Genomic DNA, 17,666 nt, shown 5'->3' on the forward strand with positions numbered 1-17,666 from the left:
GGCACGAAGTATTTTTCATGGCTGAGCTCTTTTTGGATATTGGAGAAATTCTTGATTATCAAGCCAAATTATGGATATATACTGTACTATTGGTACAAAATATATTATCCCACAAGTACCATTTTTTTTAGAGAAAAAAAAAATTTGGGAAGAAGAAGTACCATACTCTGGTGCCAAAGTTTTCAAAACGCTAAACATCTTTTCCGTGTCTTTCTTTATTCTAAGATAATATGAGCAAGGCCAGCAAAGGGACGTGAAGATGAATAAGGGATTGGAGCATCTCTCGTGTGCAGAGAGGCTGAGGGAGCTGGGACTGTTCAGGCTGGAGAGGAGAAGGCTCAGGAGGACATCGTTGATGTGTTTAAATACCATATGGGAAGGCACGAAGAAGAGGGAGCCAGACTCTTCTGCCTGGTGCCCAGAGACAGGACAGGAAGCAGTGGGCACAAACTGCAACACAAGAATTTCCACTTGAGCACAAGTCACTTTTTTGGCGTGAGGGGGGTCAGACACAGGAACGGGCTGCCCAGAGGCTGTGGCGTCTCAGCCTGTGGAGACATTGGAAACACGACTGGAGATGGTCCTGGGCAGCGGGGCTGGGACTAGGTGGCCTCAGGAGCTCCCTTCCAACCTCAGCCATTCTGTAGTCTTCTGTTCCTGACTCTAGGTACAAGAAGAATCTGAAGCATATAGTAGAGCATAGTTTATTTGGTTAAATGGTGTAACCCTGAGATGATAAATTTATATACTACAGACCTGAAATCATTGCAGCGGAAATCACTGTCTGGTTCCACCACAGATGATAAAGCAGTTTTTCTAATTTATTGTGTCTAATTTTATTAGCAAGCTACGGTTCTAATAGAAATATACATCATGAAGTAATCAGAGAATTGTTTTTAATTCTGCCAGTCTTTATTTAGATCTTGTTAACCTGGAACAATGCGATTTTACTGATGTTTGGCCTTGGGATCGACTGCTTGGCAGCAGGCACCAGAATGCTGGGATTCTGAGTGTTACCAGTGGGATGTGAGCAATGGAGCAGAAGGGCGAGGATCGCCCTGCTGGGGAGCAGGCTGTGGTACGGCCTTGTGCCTCGGTGTGTTTGCCTGCTTGGTTAGGAATCGGGCTGGAGGCTTCCTGACCTGTGGACAAAGCTGCTGATGGCGCTGCGAGACGGTGGTCTGAGAGACAGGACATAAGGGACAGAAGAAAAATACATGGTGCCCCAGGAGTAGGGAATGCGTGTGGTTAGTGCCAGCGCTCCGGCTTGTGACGCTACAGGCGGACTCCCTGCACAACTGCAGCAAGTACTTTTCTGAGGAAACCGGGTTTTGTCTTGGATGGAGTGGAGAGGGCTGACAGTAAAACCACTGCTTTAAGTTCTCTCCAGCTGCTCTCCTGAGATGGGAGCAAGGCGATGGAGCGTGCTTAGGTGCTCAGTAGCTGTGTGTGCTGGGCCAAGGGAAACGATCCCTGGCGTAGCAAATCCTTGGGCTCTTCCCACCCTTGGACCTTGAATAGCGTGTCCCACGGAGTGTGCCGGTGACAGCACTGCGCTGGGAGAAGGTTCCCCGTCTCTGGGTGCGCTCAGTTCACCTGACCTGCTGGGGTGGTGGTCCATCGGCTTCTTTCCCCTGAAGATGTCTCTTATGATCCCAGTTAAAACTATTAGTAAGATACATGGGTTTATACTGATGTGAGGTACGTGAGGTGAAACTGCATTTTAGGAACCTGGGATTTCTTTCTTACCAGTTATTATCAAGAAGCATTTTCTATTTCTGGCAAGCTCTTTAACGCCTTCTGTCCGGGACTTACCCAAGAAGTTGGGATTCGGAGGGGGAATAGATCAGTAATAACACGACCAACTAAAATACTTGTTTTGAATAATGTTGAAGAAGCTTTCGTGGGCAGTAATGTGGGGGTCAGAGGATGGGGAGGGGGCTCCCCGCTCAACGAGGTGAAGCTGGCGGGTGCTGCGCCTCCGCGCAGCCTCGTCCCACGCGGGGCTCACCGCAGGCAGTGTGGCAGTGTGTAGGTCCTCGCGGGATGCTCTGTGAGTAACAGATTTATCCGAGCACGCGTGAGAGACTGGGACCACTTGATAGACCACAAAAACAATGTTTTTCATAGTTAATACGGTTAAGTGTACTATTTTTCATTATGCTGAATATTTTGACTCACAGAACGGCTCGGACATCGAAGTGAGGTCCCTGTTCTTGTCATCTCCAAACACAGTGCAGAGCAGTCTTTAGAGCTCTTGAACAACATACTATGGATGATAATTGCTTAGAGAGATCTAGAAAGAACTGGGAACATTTATGTGGATAATGAGAAAATTCAGCACTCCACCAAGCAGGGTGCGTTGTGTTGGTTTTTTTAATGGAAAGACATTCTTTAGGATGGAGCTCAGCCTCGAAGGGATGGGATTAGGAAGACGGCTTTGGCAGAGGAGGCGCCTGTCGTCGTACCCGGCACCAGTCGTTGGGTTTCTCTGACATGAGCTGAACTTCTGCGCTACTGCCGCTGCTGATGGCTGATGGATTACACTGCTCCCCCATCTGATCATCATGGCAAATTGCTTTGTTACTTTTCTTTCATGTGTCAGTTCCTTTCATTCATTTTCCAAGTTAAAAGAAAGTGTGATGTTTCTGAAAGAATAGAGTTATTTACTAGTTATAAACAGATTCATTCAAGGGTTGCGGTTTGAGTGGCTAATCTTGTTACTCACCTTTAGTTGCCAGGGAAATCATTTTTAATCCAATCAAACATACAGATAAGAAAAAACAGCAAGCAAACTATCAAGTAAATAATTACCTAGAATGCAACTGGAACCATACTTGTTATTACAAAATCATCAGCAAAATCGAGCCAGCTTCAAACTCTTGTTCGTGTAGTAGTTGCTGCAGCATTTAGATCAGAGGATTATGTTTCTGGTTTCCCTGTGGTTTTCGTCTGTTGGACAGACACTTGACAAGGATCTGCTAAAAATACACCTGTTTTCAGATTGTTTAATAATGGTTTTAGGATTTTGTGACGCAGATTTTGGCTACCGTGTTCTTTTTCAGGGACTATGCTTTTAGTACCCAGTACTTACCTAGTTCTTTGTTAATTAGTATTACCTGCTTCTAAAGCACTTTTGAAATGATGGTAGTAGATGCATTGCTTCACCAGTTACACTGCTACTAAAACGTGAATAGCTTTTGTTACAATTTTAATGGGAATATTGCCCGTCAGAACGGGAGCTTTGGGTAGCTACTTTTAGAAGTCGCGCAGGCTGTGAGAGAGGAGGTCGTGGTGTTGCGCTGTCGCCGCGTTGCTTTGGCAGGCGGGCTCGTAAAGGCTTGTGACTGCAAACCAGGGAAATACCCTCCTGTCACGTTTCAGCTTCAGGGCATTAACAGGGTCAAGGCTTGGCAGTCAGGAGGTTCAAAGCCATATACGTCGCCAAAAAGAAATTTATCTTGAAGTGTATTACCGATTCTGATCGAATCAATCGCTCCTTTAAAACATATCGCCTTTGTATAACGGGTATTGTCCTTTACTTAGAACGTGAGTTCAGAAACTGAAGACATGTAACTTTCAGAGTATCCTGAGCAGCTGTTGGTGTATTACATGTGACTGGCATATGCTGTTGTTTTTGGCTTCTTGTTTGCACTTTTTAATGATTTTTTTTTCTGTTCTTCTGTTGTGTTTTTTTTTTCCTACTGCTCCCGTGTTTTGAAATGGGGGGGGTGTTGAGTTAGTTTAATTTTAACATTTTTCAGGCAGTGTGAAATGATTGCTTAAACGTGTCAGATCTTGTCTCTGCTGAGAAAAAAAGTTAACATCATGATTCTTGCAAATTAGATCATCAACATGACTGACATTGTTTATTGTACTTCTGTTTTTAGAATAATATATAAATGCTCTATGTGTGACACTGTGTTTACTCTACAACCTTTGCTCTATCGCCACTTTGATCAGCACATTGAAAACCAGAAGGTGTCTGTTTTCAAGTGTCCAGACTGTTCTCTTCTATATGCACAGAAACAGCTTATGATGGATCATATCAAGGTGTGTAGGCATCTTCTCTTGTTTCGTTCGTAGATACCATGTGTCGTGCAATATATGCTGTGAGAAAATACTGTAAAAAGGCACAGAATAACACGATGACTGCTGAAAGAGAGAGAGGTTAATAATTCCAAAAGAGGAATCTGTGAATAACGTTCTCAAATGTTAAAATGTTATGTGTATCTGTGATGTAATCACTAACTGGGTTTTCCTATGTGAATGTTGGGGTTTGGTATACTAGGAGTATCTCAGTGCATTGCATTGAGTTGGTCATTTTATCAAAATAATAGTGAAGTAAATTAGTCCAATCCTAATAAGTATTGAGCCTTATTTACAGTACTGTAAGTAGTATTCCCGTGTCAGGAGCTGAGAATGCTGAGTACATTATAAAATCAAACCTTCGATGTTCAGAATTCACCGGTAGGAACAAGTATGTTTCTTGAATAGACGTAGAGGTTATTTGTGTGTGTGTTTGCATACGAACACGAACACATACGTGCTTTAAAAAAAAAAACAGCTCGAAGTAGATTTTCTCATAAAGGCCCTTAACAACTGAAGAAGATTTACTGTCGTCCTTGCAAATCATGTTATTAAGAACCAACAGTCCCCTGGCTATAATGTGTTAGCTGTGTATTTTAAATACGCTGTGCTACTTTGTTTTATATATACCAGATCTGTTAGCAGTGCTGAAATTTCTTATGCCTTATTAACAAGATCCAGTGCCTGGTAACAGCTGAAGTTATTTACGGCATTGCAAAGCATTTGAATCCGGAATGGTAGCACTTAATTCAGTGCGTTTCTCCTGCAGTGACACATAAGACTTAGTAAAATTTGCATGCAGAGTAGTGGAGAACCAGACGTCTTTCTTGTCTGGTAACACCATCATTTTGCATTTTAGTCTCAACTATGAAGTTGTGTTGAAAAACAAGATTGTTGGTCTTGAAAAAACAGTTGGTCTTAAAGCCAATCTTAAACATTCAGAAATTCAAGGACTGGATATTTCCTTTGTTTCAGACACTTTTGAGAATAAAATTAGGGGAGTAGAACGTACACGTGCAGTAACAATATTACTGCTTTTTTTCAGAATTGCTAGTGCTTTTACGTTCAGGATGTGTGTATAGTAGTAGGGACAGCAGCAGACAGGTAGAAACTGGACTTCAGTTAAGGGGAAATGGAAGAGCCGGTAACAGGGTATAGATAAACACAGAAAAGGACTCGGGGAGAGGGCGAGCGCCAGACAAGGGCAGAGCTCAGCCCAGCTGCACAAAAAGTAATTGTTTGGTATGGCTAGACATAGGCTATCAAGGCAGAGAAGACCTGGCTGAAAATAGAACAGAAAGGGATAGAAAGAAGCTCAGAAGGAGGTTATTTAAAGCTATAAAAAATAACCTGGAATAATTCCCGCAGATGTGAATGTTTCTTCCTGGCAAAATGTATGTCTGGTTTTCCCGTGACGGCGAGCTGCAAGAAGGTCTCTGTCAGGCAGTGGGACCAGGTGGGGAAGGTCTGGGCTGGTGGGGTCTGCCCTGGTCGCTGGAACTCCATGTTACGCTTTAATGCTTTTTGTTTGTTTTCAAATAACAAATTACATTTCAAGTATTGTATTTAAAAGATGTTTAGCAACCCCCTCCTTTACTGCACAACTTGCGTATGTTCTTAGAGCCAGTCAGTTGGTCCCATGTGCTTTGCTTTTTAATAACATTTTAGTTTTTTAAATTACTGGCTTTTCTTTTAAAAGTTGTTAGATAGAAGAACATGTTCTACAGATCAGGTTGATATTTGCTGTAGAGCCAGCGTGTAGTCCCAAAAGCCGCAGGATTTACGGAAGAACTTTATAATGAAGTATTGTACTGGAGTATCAGATTCGTATTCTTGTATTCCCAGATTCAAGAATGTATTGAATGTGTTCTTTTGTGTCTGAGGTTACCTGTAGGAAAAATAATTATGTTTGGGATGGCTAGTCTTTTAGATGTGAGAGAGACCTTGAGAGGGGGATCCACTGTCAAAGCGTAAATCTGGGCCACGGGCATCTTTGTTGGCCCAGAACCCTGCTGACTCAGTCCTCTTGTGTCCACGTTCACGTACAGAACTCAGACACAGCTGACGGCCAGGTCTTCCTGAACGGGTGCTCTTTTTGGTAGGCTCAGGTACCACACCAGCACATGACACTGGCTGCAGAAACGGGGGAAGGAGGAGGTGGAAGAGTTCTTCCCTTCTTACTGGTAGTTTACTTAAAGTCTAGAAAGAAATCGGTGAGGAAGCGCCACTAGCGAAGAGCCGCAGGCTGCTTGAGAACAGCTTGTTGGACACCTCTCAGCTGTGCCCTGGTCTTGGGGACCCCATCAGCCCTGCACGCCTTTGCCTCTAAGGGCTGTTAGCAAGAGCCCCACGTTGGGGTGCTCGTAACCTGAGCATGGGGTAAGACAGGGCTTAACTCAGCCTTAACATAAAATATTCTTCCAGAGTTGACTTTTCTTGTCTTATTTACCAATGTGCCAAGTCAAAATTTGTCAGTAAAAACTTTTCCTTCTTGGAAGTCTCTAGTCACGTAGTTTGAAATGAGGATGCTCAGCTAATTATATTAGGTAAGTAAAGCAAGAAATTAAACTTAACATAAAGTGCCTCTTCAGCCCTTTTTTCCTCCCTATTGAACAGCAATTTAAACCTAACCTAAAAAGTCTCCTTTTTTTTTTTTTTTTTTTTTTGGTGAAAATGTCCAGCCACTGAAGAAAACTTCTCTTTAGCTATGGATGGTGTCTGTTAGTGCTGTCGACTAGTTTCTCTTTATACTAGGCCTTGTCGTTAGTTAATCATGTTTCTTTTAAGTTAAGAATGTGATCTGACGATAGTATGACAAGGAAGTAAATGAAGACTTTTGATTCAGAGGTTCTTTGCATTTTGTCAGTACAGCTGTATACATCTGTGTTAGTTTTGTACTCTTTTTTTTTCTCTTTTATTCTAGTCTATGCATGGAACTTTGAAAAGTGTTGAGGGGCCACCAAACCTGGGGATAAATCTGCCTCTCAGTACTAAACCCACAACTCAGAACTCAGCCAGTCACAACAAAGAGGACACAAAATCTGTCAACGGAACAGAAAAGTTGGAGAAGAAATCTCCGTCTCCCATGAAGAAAGCAGAGCCTAAAAAAGTCGCTAATCCTGGCTGGACATGTTGGGAGTGTGATAGGCTCTTCACTCAGAGAGACGTTTACATCTCTCACATGAGGAAAGAACATGGAAAGGTAAATGAATAATATTCAGTTACAAAAAAGTGAATTAAACCTGAAATACGAAGTAATTTTTTTCCAAGTTCGGTTGTGTGTTTGCAAATAATGCCTTTAAGTTCCAGTGTTCGTCCTCTTTGTTCTTACCTCTATTTCATCTTTCTCTCTTTGGCTGCTTAGTTTTTGTCATTTTCTGCATAGTTCTACTGAGAAAGTCCACACGCTCTTACTTAACTGTAGACTTGTTCATCCAGTACCACAGTTTCAAGATGGAAAGAGTGAAAGATGTTGCGGTATTTCGTCCAAGTCATCTCATCTGATCCAGGTTCTTATTTCTTCCTCTGTACCTTCTCGGTTCCCTCTCGGTACTTTGTTAACTGTTAGACTCAGGGAATGGAGTCTTGTTTTGTTTGTCCAGTGGGTGGCAAACAGCATTTCATTTTAAAGGCAGACTTGCTCTGAGGTCGAGCTGTTGCTCCAATCCTACACTTGCAGGTTCAGCCAACAAGTCGGCCCAGTTGAACAAGTTGAATTTTGTGTTCAAAACAGCTGGATTTGAGAGAGCTTACTTAAAATGGATTGAAGTGAAATGCGGGAACGCTGTATTCTCAAGTCAGCAGAAAGACAGCTTGATGTCCTAGCTGCATCCCCTAGCTTTTCCAATGACATGAAATTCAGACGACTGGCAGGTAGGCGGTGGTGGAACGGACCCTCGGGTTGGCTGTGGCTGAGGCAGGCTGCAGCCAGCTCCGTGGAGGCTGGATGCCGGCACTCGGCATCCTCTGTGGTCCGGTCCTGCCCTTTGCTCCTGAAAACCATCCAATTCTTTTCTCAGCTGGGAAGCAGGGAATTAAACTCCTGTACTGTGCTGCACTGCAGAAAAGGAGCAGAACTGGAAGGGATAACAGACTCCTTTGCCTACGTGGAGAAGAATCACCCTGAGTGAAAATCTGTAGTTTTCGGGATGCTGATAACGCTGTAATAAATGGCAGCGCGTTTCCAGAGGTTTCTGTGTCCCTTCAAATTACAGTGCTTATCTCTAAAGCTGTTCTGCAAATTATTTCACTCTGTTTATAAACATTTTATGGAAACGCTGAAAATGCCAGATTACTGAGTGTCATCTCTAATTTCCCTACGACAACTTCTAGCAAATAGCACCCACGCCCGACTGACAGGAGACTATTTCCGTGTTTCTCGTAACTCCCACTCTGTTCTGTCAGCCTTCCTGCTGTAGAGCCCTGTAACTACATCGCCAGTCCCCCCCGGGACGAAACACAGAAAACCAAAGGATTATGATTCACAGAACTGCATTTTTTTTTCAGCTGGCGCTGTTTTTACAGCTTGAGGGCTTGAAAAGCAGACAAACAGCTGAGATCATTGGTCTCCGTTTGATTTTTCCAGTTGCTTTAAAAGACCGTTTTTGCATTTCTGTCCCTTGATGTCACTGAGGAACTGCTAATTGCTGCAGTTTCAAGCCTAGCAGGTATATTCCCGACACTTCTGCTGCTAGGTAGTGTCTGTAAAGAAACTCCATAAAACACGTTCCAGTCCCTGCGGCGTGCCTATGCACTGAGGGTTCGTGTCTGATCTTGTAACGCTCGTACAATCATGGCTTAATTTTCTCTCAAAATCAGTCTCTTTAGCAGCATATAAAAACTGCTGGTCCGCTATGTTTTGCTGTTAGTCGCAACTAACTCGATCAGTGCTTTTACCGGCAAACAGAAGCAAGTTTAAGGCCAGATGCATTTTACATCGATGGCAGTTCTTAAAAACAAAAGAACACAACCTCCCTGTGAAACTGTCACTTCAGGGTGAACTGGAGAATGATACCCAGTCTGAGCACATCTGCAGCAGAGTGGCAGAAGGCGTGTAAGATAAGGTTAGCAGCACGTTGATAAGGCTTTCTAAATAGGAGCTTTAAATATGGATCTTTCTGTCGCTGACGTTTATTGAGAACGTGCAATGTTACTTCAAGAACAGCCCTTATTATGAAATATTCGGTAATTGTTGCACTCAAATAGTGGCCTAAAGGCCTGTTGCATTGCTTACATTTATGCGCTGTTTTTTACCCCTATTCAAGCGGTTCCTCAAATAACACAAAAGGCATATATATTTTAAAACGAATAGAGGTGCAACTCCATGCGTTTCAGAAATAGGTGATAAAGCTCAGTTGCTAAGTTAAGAAGGTTGCTATCTTTAAGAATGATAGGTGTGGTTTAAATGCTCTAAAAGATCTATGGAGAGTGTTTGTTAAAAACTTATTTTAAGCAATTTGTGAGATATTCTCAAAGTCCATTGTCATGTAAGGTATTTGAAGATAATTAGTTTCAAACTTCCGATTGCTGGTTTTGCAGGATAAAAGTCTGGAGCTGTAACCCTTTCTAGCTGGATTACTCAGAGGTGTTCATAGGAGAGGTATTGCCTCTTGGGACAGGTTCTTCCATTTCCAGACCTGACTGGGAAATCTCTACGCAGACAGACAGACAGACAGACAGACTCACATTTTCTGTATCCTCTTCCTGAGCTGGCTGACAGTAAGCCAGCTGTAGGGTAGGAGAACATGCAGCCACCTTGGTGTGACTCTGCCTCATCTTAAAAGTGCTGTGTAAAAAAAAAAAAAATTAATAAATGTTATTAGCCCAGACAAAGCGTGGTTCTAACACCTCTGTACAACTCCTGGCTTGAAACTGGATCGCGTATGTCTGCACTCAGCCAGGCAGGCATATGCTGAGCTTCCTAGGACTTGGCTGTGTTTCTATGAAAGGACAGATGTTTTTTAAGCAGGAGTTGCTTTACCAATTCCGACTTGCTGTGCATCTAATTGAACATCCTCTTTCTTCCTGTCAAGATGCTGTGGAACGGGTCCTCCTGCACCTAATTACAGAACTAATTTTTTAGTTCTTTTGGTTTTGGCTGCCACTGCAGAAACTAAAACATCTGAAATCCCATTTGGGTCTCTGTCTGGAATCGTCCCAACAAGTGTAGGATGAGTGTGGTGTCGTGGGTGTTCCCGGGGTAGCGCCCTCGGTGCTCCGGGAGGGACGGGCTCCTACCGAGCACGGTCCTTCTGCTGCGTTTCTGACTAAATGCTGGAGGGCTCTGTGCCGTGCAGCGGCCTCGGCAGAGAGACACGGGCTGCCGTGGGCGAGCCTGTGTGTTTGTACAGCACGGTGCAGGGCTGGTTCTCGGTAACAGCCCTAATAGGACTTCACATTCTATTTTATTTTATTTTTATTTTATTTTATTTTATAAATTATTCCCAGAGCAGTGCAGTCATAAGCTCGCTGCAAAACCATACTGCAAGACGTATTGATTAATGCATTAGCATTAATGAGCACGCACCGTGTGTACACACTGTAAGGTTTTCACCTGTAACAATTTAAGAGCGAAATATGTTGATTCCCTTTTGTTTTAATTGGCCTTTACATGTGAAAAGGAAGTCTAGGTTGAACAGTACTGCGCCTCTAACAGCATTATGTTGACTCGCCCCAATAAAATTACCATATCATGGTTCCTAATGGGATGCTTCACATTTGCATGAATGACCTTTCGGAACTGCTTTGCTTTCCTTTCCCCACACTGTGTGATTTTGGCCTTGATAGCGAAAGGTCTCTCATCTCGCTGCATCCGCTGTTACTGCTTTAGCCGTTCCAGACATCACTTTTTCCCGTGTACAAACCTTCCACAATTCGCTCCAAACTTTGCAGTAAGTGATAATTTCCAGTAATGCCATCGCCTCTACGGATCTCCAGTGCCTTGTCTGTAGCTGTTCCTGGGCAACATAGCCATTAGAGAGCGTATGAACATCAACATAAAGTTCAGCACTCGGAGCACAAGTATAAGATGGATGTTTCTCAGTTCCTGAAGCATTTCTGTGGGGCTTGAGTATTTAGGATTGAGAATTCTTTATTATTATTATTACTGATTAATATTAGGCATGCGGATTATTGTGCATCTCCATTTTTTAGGCATTTGTCACTTTCAAAGAAGGTAAGAATAAGTGACCCTTTGTATTATTCTGTGAAGAAATTCTTTGCTGTTTGGAACGTAGGGACAGATCTTGGATGCACTCTCCAGAAGAGTCAAGAAGGGTCCAAATTCAGGTGTTGATCCAAGTCTTTTGCTCAGTGGCTTCAGTTGGAATAGTAGAATAAAATCTTGGGTTTTTTTCAGTTTCCAATAAATGCAGGAAAGAGAATGTTACTGATGCTATGAAGGAAAACTATGATCTCTGCTAGAGCAGGAAAAAGCAATCCAAGGGACCGGATTTTCCTTCTAGACACTTGACTGATCGTATGAAACTGCTGCCGTTGATAGGACATGCCGTTTGAACTGAGGTCTAGGACTGATGGAATTTAACGGACAGGGCCACGTCATTCATTCTTGGGCTTGCATAGTCTGCAATTTTGGAGATGGTATTTCTTCAGATACTAGAGCTCCTGCATCCACGTTCAGCTGGAATGACATAGATGGAGACCACTCCATCCTTTCCAGCTTCCTTCTGTTTCTTCCTCCTTCCATTTAACAAACTGTAGTATAAAAGCCACAGAATTCCCCAAACAGATGGCCCTCAAGTTGGCATTGGACCATTCCTCTCATTTCTTCATGACTTCTCGGAGCCCTGTTGGTGTGTCAGTGACCGTGATGTTGTGCTTTGGTCCTTACCGTGTGCTCTTCACCCCTCCTTGTAGGTGACTGATAAGCTCTCAGTCAGCAGCTGCAGACGTAGTTTGGTGATGGGAAGGGAAAGGTTACGTTAGAGTGAAAGCGAATCTCTCGCCGTACGGCCTTTACCGAGCCAGAAATAATCCACTCATCTTCCCTGCCTCTTTGGTGGAAGAAATTCCCTTCACCCACAGTCTGTGCCACCGGTTTCCAACTGGTGATAGCCGTGTGTGTAGCTCGCGCTGGCCCCACTGCTCTGAAAGAGTCCAGGTCCTCTGACTCCTGCAGTGTTGCTGTAGGAGTGCCGTGTTCTTGAAGAGACAGTGCCAGCCCCTGGTAAGTCGTGTTTCTTTCCTATTACCAACAGGTTTGACACAAGCACTACTTGTACTGAGCTTTTTTTAATTAATGCCATTTTTCTTCTTTTTTTTTAAGCAAATGAAGAAACACCCGTGTCGACAATGCGACAAATCTTTCAGTTCCTCCCATAGTTTATGTCGTCACAATCGTATCAAGCACAAAGGCATTAGGAAGGTTTATACGTGCTCGTAAGTTCTACTTTTATTTATTTAGAAACAGAACATAAACCTACAAAAAATGTTGTTAGTTGAATTTCTTTTCTTAATTGTATAAGAGCCAGTGTCCCATTCTTCCAAACGAATCGGGTATTTAGATACGTAGGTGGGCCAAACTGTTGAGGTTGTCCTAAAAACCTAGCAGGCCACTGAGAATGCAGGTGCGTGAAGTCTGCTGTCTTTCAGGGGCTTTGGCGAGCAAATCTGAAACTTCACTGCGCTGAGAGTTTGCATGGCTCATCGTTCTGCGGTGGTGAACTTGGTTTTCAGTGGTCTCTCAAATACACAACCCACGCTTCCAATCTACAAAAGCCAGTATTTGTAGTGTTTTTCTCACACATAAAACAGTGCGTAGTATCTAAAAATCCTTAGTGATGTTTAAGTGGCTGGAGAGACAATGCGTAACTTAATAGAAAAATCCACATCAGTCAGATAAGATACATAATACAAGTTTTCTGTACTATATGTTACAAGATGGGAGCTCAGGAGAAATACGCTTCCCAAAAGCACGCGAGAGGTTTGGAAGCGATGCGGCTGGGTCCGTGTGGGAGAACAAAGCACAGACTCTGAAAGACAAGTTTGTTAGGCTGGTTAGCTTGAGGTTGGAAAGGCAGCTGAGGAGGAATTACTAGTGCCGAGGAGATAAAGTATTTGGATTTGAGTGCAGAATTAAGTGTCGTTTGGAGCTAGCATTCATCCTACATGGAAAGTGATTGCCTTCCCTATGAAATATAAATTAAGGAGAACTCGGGAACCTGTCTAATAGAACGTACGGTTTGGTGATGTTAGCAGAGGTCCAAGAAACAAAGTCAGATGCTCCCAGGTTTTATTCTGACTCACACGTCGTACCATTTTGAGTATTACCTTCAGAGAACTTCTCATTTGCTCGGTGTATAAATTGCTCAAACTTTTCTAGTTTTGTTTTGTAATTATGCTCATTTTCTTAATAATACTTACCTTTGCAATTGATTGGAAAAACATTGTTGCTTTCTTCAATAGCTTGTACACTAGACGGGATTTATTTACTAATCCTATTTATATTCTTCAGAACACTATGACGTTTGTTCGGCCTGACGTTTGAGTCTGTGCATATCTGCTTTGTGTTCCTGTAGGCACTGCCCAGATTCAAGACGTACTTTTACCAAGCGGTTGATGTTGGAGAAGCATATTCAGTTGATGCATGGCATTAAAGACCCTGATGTGAAAGAAATGACTGAATCAACCAATATGGAAGAAAGGGAAGTAAAAGAAGACACAAAGGTAATCACTTAGAAGATTCGTTCTGTCACTGAGAGTGAATTTTTTGAGGGTCTACGTCTTTAAATAGGTGCAGGTATTTTGATCCCATAAATGTCTGATCGTCTGTGAAGCAGAGCCCTTCCTCCTCCCCCAAAAGACTTGTTACATGCAGAAATTAACAACATTTTAAAGTGTTTTAGGCTCTGTATGATAAAGAATTTCACCCAGCACGTCCAGAGCTGACAGCAGAGACACATACTATTGTCTCTGACTCTCTGTGTCTCTGTGTCTGTTGTCTCATGACTCTCCTTCAGCCCAACATATTGTCATCTTATTTACGTGTTGGAAATGTGGCAGCTATAAACATTGTCTTCATAAACATCATGGAGCGTATCTGAGCCACAGAGGATTCTCGAGAAATATTCATGTCAGAAGAATAACGAGAATATAAAAAATGATCAGTTTAATTAGTTTTTAAAATTCTGCAAATCTGTTACTAGCAAGCAGGAGATAATCTGTCGAGTCAAATTTCAGGCATGAAATAATATTAAGTAATTAAAATGGAGTTCCAGAAGGTAGTGCTGAAAAGTTTCTAGACTGGTACTCTACAGCCTGTCCACGATTGAAGTCTCGGTGGTGTGTGTACTTGGATGCAGTTACGCCGGCAAGTACGTATTCAAGTTTATACAGCGTATTAGATGCTGTAGCTCTGTCAGAGCTGACCAAACAAATGTTATGTGCGATTTATAGTAAAGAAAACCCCTGGTTTTCCAACACGTACAACATATATTTGCGTGTACTGTTTCAAATATTGTATTTATCAAAGTTGTACCGGAATCTACCAAAGGAAAGATTTTAAAGTTTGTGAGTCACGAATAGTTATGAAAAGAACTGCGTATTTATGCTTACATAATGTACTGTTTATGGCATTTTTTTAGGTTCCTAGTCCAAAGCGTAAATTGGAAGAACCTGTACTGGAGTTCAGGCCTCCACGAGGTGCAATCACTCAGCCATTGAAGAAGCTAAAGATAAATGTTTTTAAAGTTCACAAGTGTGCTGTTTGTGGCTTTACAACAGAAAATCTTCTCCAGTTTCATGAACACATTCCTCAGCATAAATCTGATGGCTCTTCGTACCAGTGCAGGGAGTGTGGACTCTGCTACACGTCCCATGTGTCCCTCTCCAGACACCTCTTCATTGTACATAAGCTGAAGGAGCCTCAGCCAGTGTCAAAACAAAATGGGTCTGGGGAGGATAATCAGCAGGAAAATAAACCCAATCACGAGGATGAATCGTCTGACAGTACGGCCTCAGACAGGAGGTGCAAAGTGTGCGCAAAGACTTTTGAAACTGAAGCGGCCTTAAACACTCACATGAGAACACATGGCATGGCCTTCATCAAGTCAAAAAGGATGAGTTCGGCTGAAAAGTGATCAGATCATCTGGGATGCAGGAATCTCTCTCCACATTGGAATACTAATGACACTTTTGCTACAGAAAGTTCAAGGTATAATAGTGTTAACAGTACTGTTCAGGCTGTTGCAATATATTCTGCATAAAAGTGTCCCCTTCACCTCATTGTCTGTACCCTCAAAACCATCAAAGCAGTATTTGAGTTGAAAAGAGTTTGTATATATTTAAACTAATAACTTTTATACTCTTTGTTATGTGTTTGTATCGGTATCTAGTGGAAAATTTGGGTTTTTCTGGTTTTGTTTCTGTTTTTTTTTCTAGTAAGTTTCTTTGAAACAGAGTTCTGGATGCTGGGGCAGTTCCTTGGGTTCTCTTAAGCTGTTTCTTCTTGGAATGCTTCTGAAGGAAAGTTTAGCTCATGGAAGCGCATCGGAAGGCAGCACGTGGAGGAGAGTGGGGAGGGCAGGCAAGCTAAGGGGAGATTTTAAATTCTAAGATCTTGTGCTTCTAAATGTTTAAGGAAGCTTTTAAACTTTCTCTTAAAAATATATATAATAAAAAAAAAAAAGAAGAAAAAGTACCTCTGCATACGTAAAATGCAGTGCTGGTTTTAGGTGGCAACACCAGAACAGGTGCAGACCCCCTAAAATGATAAAGTACTTTTGAAAAGTATAATTGCACAACTCTATGTATCATGAAGTGATTTTTTTAGGCCATCAGGTGCTTGTGATCAAAGCTTACATTGTTACAAAAGGGCTGGGCTGCTCTGGATTTAACAAATAAGATGTAATTAGAGGAATAGGTTTATAATGATGATGTTTTTTGTCATGTAATTTATTAAACATTATATAGAAGTGACCACACAGCATTATGTATTTTCCTTTATCTCTGGTTATTGAGAGAGAATAGTTGACCCTTGCTACAGGGGTTGGTATGTCCCGGCTCCGTATGCTAATGCCAAATGTTCTGGTGCTCAGTGTCCCACACAGCCACAGCTGTCCCGACGCTCACCCACGCAGCCCGTGGCAGCTAACTGGGGCTTTCGGCTTCCGCACAGACCCTACGAAGCTCGTTCCGCCATTTCAAACTTGTATTAATATCACTAGTTGCGCTTTCACAACGTACAAAAAGGTACCATACTGTCCCTTTCATATATAGTTCTCTGTGAGAGTTATATTTTTTGTTTGTTTTTGCATTTTATACCTTGTATGTATCCCTGAAAAAAATTTTTGTACTTTTTTTTAAAACAAATTGTGTATATATAGATAGCTGCATGATATATGGTAGTAATTGTTTGGTTCCTTAGAAGTCTTGCTGCTGTCAGATGTTACTATACACTATGTCCATTACAACTGTATTAAACACATTTCATATGTAAATAAATGTGGAGCATTTTGCCCCTAAAGATTTGTGAGATTCTGTTATTTATCATTAAATTTTAACAGTTTTAAAAATGGAAGTGTTTGAAAAAAATATGGATCCTTCTCAGCCACCTCTGTAAAACTTCTAAATCACTCTGGAAACTGTGTATCGGATACGTTAGTTCCACTTTGTCTCTTATCTGCACCCTTAATTTGGTTCGTTGGTAAATGCTTGTTACCCATTTATATTACTGGCGTGTTGAGTGGTTCCGAGGCACTTCTCCATGCCAGACCAGACGGCTGGCGTCGCGGGATCCGAGTGTGTAACGTACACTGCCCATCACTGCCCTTCCCATTGAGTGTATACCTCCTAACACTTGTTTGTTGATGTGCACTGTCAACTGTACAACAAATGAGTTATCACTATGCAGAATGGTGTTTTGTATACAGTGAACAGATAATAAAAATTAAATTTTCACAGCCATTATTAATACTTTTGTTTTTTTTCCCTTTTCCCTGTCTTGCACCTGCCAAGGGATGCTGTGAACCAGCGACATTTAAGTCATTGTTGGTGCTGCCAAGAGGCAAAACGCCGAAAGTTCCTGACAAGTCATCTGAAAGCTGTTGGGCAGGATGTGAAGCGGCGCCGTGGTCACAGCCCTCGCTGCAGGTCCCACGCTGCCTTTGCCCCGCGACTGGCACGACGGGTGCGTTTTGCCACAGCCGGTGAGCGGAGCTCAGCGCCTTGGCTGTGGGCTCCGTTCGGTTTTCACTGGAAGGTCAATTTGACTCTCCATCTAGTAACCTCTTGAAAGGTTTAAGGGATGGTGGGTCTCCAACTGCCCCGTACTCTCTAGACATGTTTGTGTGTCAGAGCTTGTACGCACTTGGGTATGGCAGGAAAGGGCAACTTTTCCCCAGGTAGCGCTTCTTTTTTGCAGGCAGAAACCCACCCGACCGGTGAAGAGAGGAGCTGGTTTGAGGACTATGGCTTTTTCCAAATACCAGACCCAGGGGACGGAGGAGATTTAGTGTGGTAATTAAGACCATTGTGTTTCTCACATAGCATTTCTTGCCTCATTCTCCAGCTCCTCCAGATGTTGGGGCTTTTCCTTCTGTATCTCCTGAGTAATTCAAGAT

At 42.5% G+C, this 17,666-nt stretch overlaps 1 protein-coding gene across 21 annotated transcripts in view; it reads left to right on the top strand.

Annotated features, from left to right (window-relative positions):
• LOC128902668 (zinc finger protein 532) overlaps nucleotides 1-16,999 on the top strand; it is a 48,306-nt gene extending 31,307 nt beyond the window's left edge. For 17 of the 21 annotated variants that reach the window (XM_054186051.1, XM_054186050.1, XM_054186052.1 and 14 more), the window contains 5 exons: nucleotides 3,891-4,053; nucleotides 7,013-7,291; nucleotides 12,374-12,486; nucleotides 13,626-13,773; nucleotides 14,691-16,999. In XM_054186051.1, coding sequence (XP_054042026.1) covers nucleotides 3,891-4,053; nucleotides 7,013-7,291; nucleotides 12,374-12,486; nucleotides 13,626-13,773; nucleotides 14,691-15,185 — 1,198 coding nt within the window. In that variant the 3' untranslated portion in view covers nucleotides 15,186-16,999. Of the gene's footprint in view, nucleotides 1-3,890; nucleotides 4,054-7,012; nucleotides 7,292-7,453; nucleotides 10,163-12,373; nucleotides 12,487-13,625; nucleotides 13,774-14,690 lie in introns of those variants that run through there. The other 4 variants (XR_008463855.1, XR_008463856.1, XM_054186063.1 and 1 more) reach the window with 4 other exon arrangements.
• The last annotated feature ends 667 nt before the right edge of the window (nucleotides 17,000-17,666 follow it).

The sequence above is a fragment of the Rissa tridactyla genome, chromosome Z (genome assembly GCF_028500815.1).
Source record: "Rissa tridactyla isolate bRisTri1 chromosome Z, bRisTri1.patW.cur.20221130, whole genome shotgun sequence".
In the NCBI taxonomy this organism is placed as follows: Eukaryota; Metazoa; Chordata; class Aves; order Charadriiformes; family Laridae; genus Rissa; species Rissa tridactyla.